At 44.8% G+C, this 3,437-nt stretch overlaps 1 protein-coding gene across 1 annotated transcript in view; it reads left to right on the top strand.

Moving 5' to 3' along the window:
• Positions 1–1,121: 1,121 nt before the first annotated feature.
• Positions 1,122–3,437, top strand: part of LOC147819786 (eukaryotic translation initiation factor 4 gamma 1-like) — a 2,514-nt gene continuing 198 nt past the window's right edge. Inside the window, exons 1-3 of the mRNA XM_087171288.1 lie at positions 1,122–1,778; positions 2,023–2,169; positions 2,321–3,392. Of these exons, the coding sequence (XP_087027414.1) occupies positions 1,122–1,778; positions 2,023–2,169; positions 2,321–3,392 (1,876 nt within the window). The remainder of the gene's footprint in view (positions 1,779–2,022; positions 2,170–2,320; positions 3,393–3,437) is intronic.

Raw genomic sequence — 3,437 nt, 5'->3', positions numbered from 1 at the left:
AGATTCACACTGACATCCTTTCTCTTGGTGTCTTGGTGTGCATTGAAAGTTGTATGATTAAGGGAGAAAAACAGTCATTATTGTTACTAAATATTGTATTTGTAGGAGATTATCAATTGTGTTGCCTGTTTTTGTGTTGTTTTGCTATTGACTATTTAATTACATTATATATGTAAAAGCCCAAATAGGGACAGGAGTTGAGAAAAAGCATCATCTCTGTCAAATAAATGAATAAACTAAAAAAAAATGGACTAAAAACCAAACTAAAACGTGGTCAGAACAGCCAAGAGTGAAAGTCTCATCTTAATAACAGCTGCGCCCCAAGTAATTTAAAGTTAAGGTTTATGGTCACATCAGAAACACCTTGACTGTTGTAGATAAGTAATGCCAAGAGGAATGGATTTGATCAGCATCAAATATGTATTACCTAAGGAATTATCATGTTTAAACAGGTGGACAATCAATATTACAAGAAATACACAAAAAATGTCGAATCTGAAAAGTAACAAGCAACAGTGGCTATGTTTGTGTCATTTTTGCGAGTGGCGGGAGTCACATTTATAGACCTTTGAGGATTTCTAAACAGTCATACTGTTTTCATTCCTGTTACGTTTTCACCTGTGTCTGTTTATTTGTCAGCAGGATTATTCAAAAAGTATCTGCACCAAGGATGGGGCATGGGCTGTGGAAGAACCCATGAATTTGAGTTGTTTTCTCTGAAGTCTGGTGCTTGTTGTTTGATATTGGTATTGGTAGAAGTCTGTGTACTCTGAGTGCCTTCCTGGTTTTTTCATTCATTCAACCAGCAGCTAAAGGAGACTGTACACTGGCAGCTAAGCTGCTAAACTACTTGTTTTGCCATGCTTTTTATATTGTATGTCAACTTGTTGTCTTTAGCCTTTTTTTTTAACCTAATAGCTTTAAGCCTTGATCCTCATTCACTTCCTTCTGGAACCCATTCAGTGACATCACAGTGTTCTACACACCAATGTGACATCACCAGTTTTTACAGAGTGCATTGTACCGTTCCAGTCTGTCTCAGTCAGTCTTAGCCTACTGAACGTCTACGTGGACACAACTTCCATTTGTTAGACATGCATAGACAAACTCAAACAAACAACATGGTGGGAAAAACGCAGAAAAGCAAGAATCTCACCTTCATGCCAGTTCCCCTGACAGCAGGGGAGAAGAGAGATATTTATCGGAGGCTCAGTGAACAGGAGCCGGTGGTTTTTGTGGAACCTTCAGCCTCCACAAGGAAGAAAACAGATTCATCAAATCTTAGGAGCAGAACGACAGGGTTCACTCTGAATAAGTCGATCGTCTTCCTGAACTCTGCCTACCACAAAAAGCAACCAGACGTCAACGTTGCATTTGGATTTTTATCCACCGAGAAGAGGCAGAGGACAGGCATCAAAGAGAGCAACGCTGCCGTTTCGTTCAACTCTTCAGCCTCCTGCAATAAAGAAGCATCCACACGTCCCACCAACATCAGGAGGACGAAGACGGTGCCTGAACAGAGGGAGTGCAAAAATACAGCTCCCTATGAGGAACCTGAGAAGCAGCAGGTGAAACCGAAAGACCTCATCGGCTACGTTACCAACCTCATCCACAGGCTGACTCCTGAAAGCTTTCAGGATTCACTAAGACAACTGAAGGACCTGAACATTGAGGCAGAGGAGAGTCTCAAGTCAGTTATCAGCATCATCTTTGAGAGGGCCTTGTTGAGACCTAACTCATCTGCCCTCTATGCCAGCTTGTGCCAGTGCATCTCAAAGGTTAGGCGTGCGTCTATGATGGATGCTAATTTTTCTCTTATCAACTTAACTTGCTTTTTCCCCACATTTTTTCCCCAACACTTTTTTTGCTCTTTCTGAGCTTAATTATAAGTTCACGGGGAGTTTCCAGTGCTGATAAAGCAGAACACACCGATCACTCTCCAAATAGATATCACTATGTTTTCCAAAGAATGTGAGTTGAACTCGTCTTAACAAGACTTCCTTCTGGTTTTCTCCTCTTCAGATCCAAGTGTCAAGTACAGCTGACCCAACAGCCTCTGTCAGCTTCCGAACCTCACTCATGAGACACTGCCGGGCAGAGTTTGAACGAAACCACGGAAAAAATGACATCTTTGAGAGGAGGCAGAGACGGCTGGAGACCGCCAAGGATGTAAGAATTATGTTCTTTTTGTTGAATTATCACAAAGTTTTTATAAAAACATATTTTCTAACATGAGGAGTAAAGAATAATAAAAAAAATCATTTTTTGTTGACCTTGACGAAGTGTACAGTTCAACATGTTTTTTGTAACATGTCAACAGGAAGAAGAGCTTGAGCAAATGAGGAAAGAGCTGGATGAGGCCAAAGCTTCCCGTCGCTCGATCAACAACATCAGGTTCATCGGAGAGCTCTTCAAGACAAAGATCCTGAGCGCAGCTGTCATGCACAGCTGCATCACGACTTTATTAAAGAACCGAGACGAGGAGTCTCTGGAGTGCCTCTGCGAGCTCTTCGGGACAGTCGGTAAGGACCTGGAGGTTGCCACGGCGAAGCGGGACATGGACTTGCACTTCAACCGAATGGAGACCATCGGAAAGGAAGGGAAGACATCGTCTAGGGTTTGTCTCCTACTTAAGGACACCGTGGACTTGAGAGAGAGAAACTGGTCGTCTGACTTCAATGTGACCTGCATTATGGGTAAGGGCACTGACAACCAGCCCTCAGCCTCAGCCGCACAGACAGCTGATCCTGTAACGTCTCCAGGACAGACTGGCTGCAGAGAGCCTCAGACTGAGGACGCAGACTCAGGCTCTGCCGCTCAACCCCATCTCACTTTGGTTGAAAAGCCACAGCTCACTCTGGACAAAAAAGAGGACGGAGACAAGCAGCTACAGCAGAAGAAAAAGAAGGCTGTCCTCACTGACACCATTCCTTTGAAACACTCACAGACAGAGGACGACATGGAGAACATCTCTGAGGATATCATCAATGAATACATTATTACGAATAACTTGGAAGAAGCCCTGCACCAAGTGACAGAGCAGACCAGCCCCCCCCTGCTGCATGTGTTTGTCAGGTCTGCAGTGGACTTGACATTCGAGTGCGGCAGTGACATCCGGAGAAATATGGGTCTGCTGCTGCTGGAGATGCACAAATCAGGACTCCTGCCAGCAGCCCAGATCTTCAAAGGTCTCAAGGAGATCTTGGAAGTGGCAGACTACATCGCTGAAGACTTGCCTGAAGTCTGGCTCAGCCTCGCAGAACTCATCAGCCCCATGCTGCATCGGGGAGGCATCTCCATGTCAGAGCTCCATGGAAAAATCCAGGCTCTTGTGCCTCTCCCACAGGCTAGTGTGCTGCAGGGACACATCGTCTCTCTGCTGCCCAACAACAGTCCATCTTCTACCCCCCCACCTCCCTATTCCCCCACCCCTCCCA

This window comes from Seriola lalandi, unplaced genomic scaffold (genome assembly GCF_002814215.2).
Source record: "Seriola lalandi dorsalis isolate HSWRI2012SDOR001 ecotype SW California unplaced genomic scaffold, Sedor1 jcf7180002049661, whole genome shotgun sequence".
In the NCBI taxonomy this organism is placed as follows: domain Eukaryota; kingdom Metazoa; phylum Chordata; class Actinopteri; order Carangiformes; family Carangidae; genus Seriola; species Seriola lalandi.
Note: the sequence above shows the minus strand (reverse complement) of the source record. Positions and strands in the feature narration are given on the sequence as shown.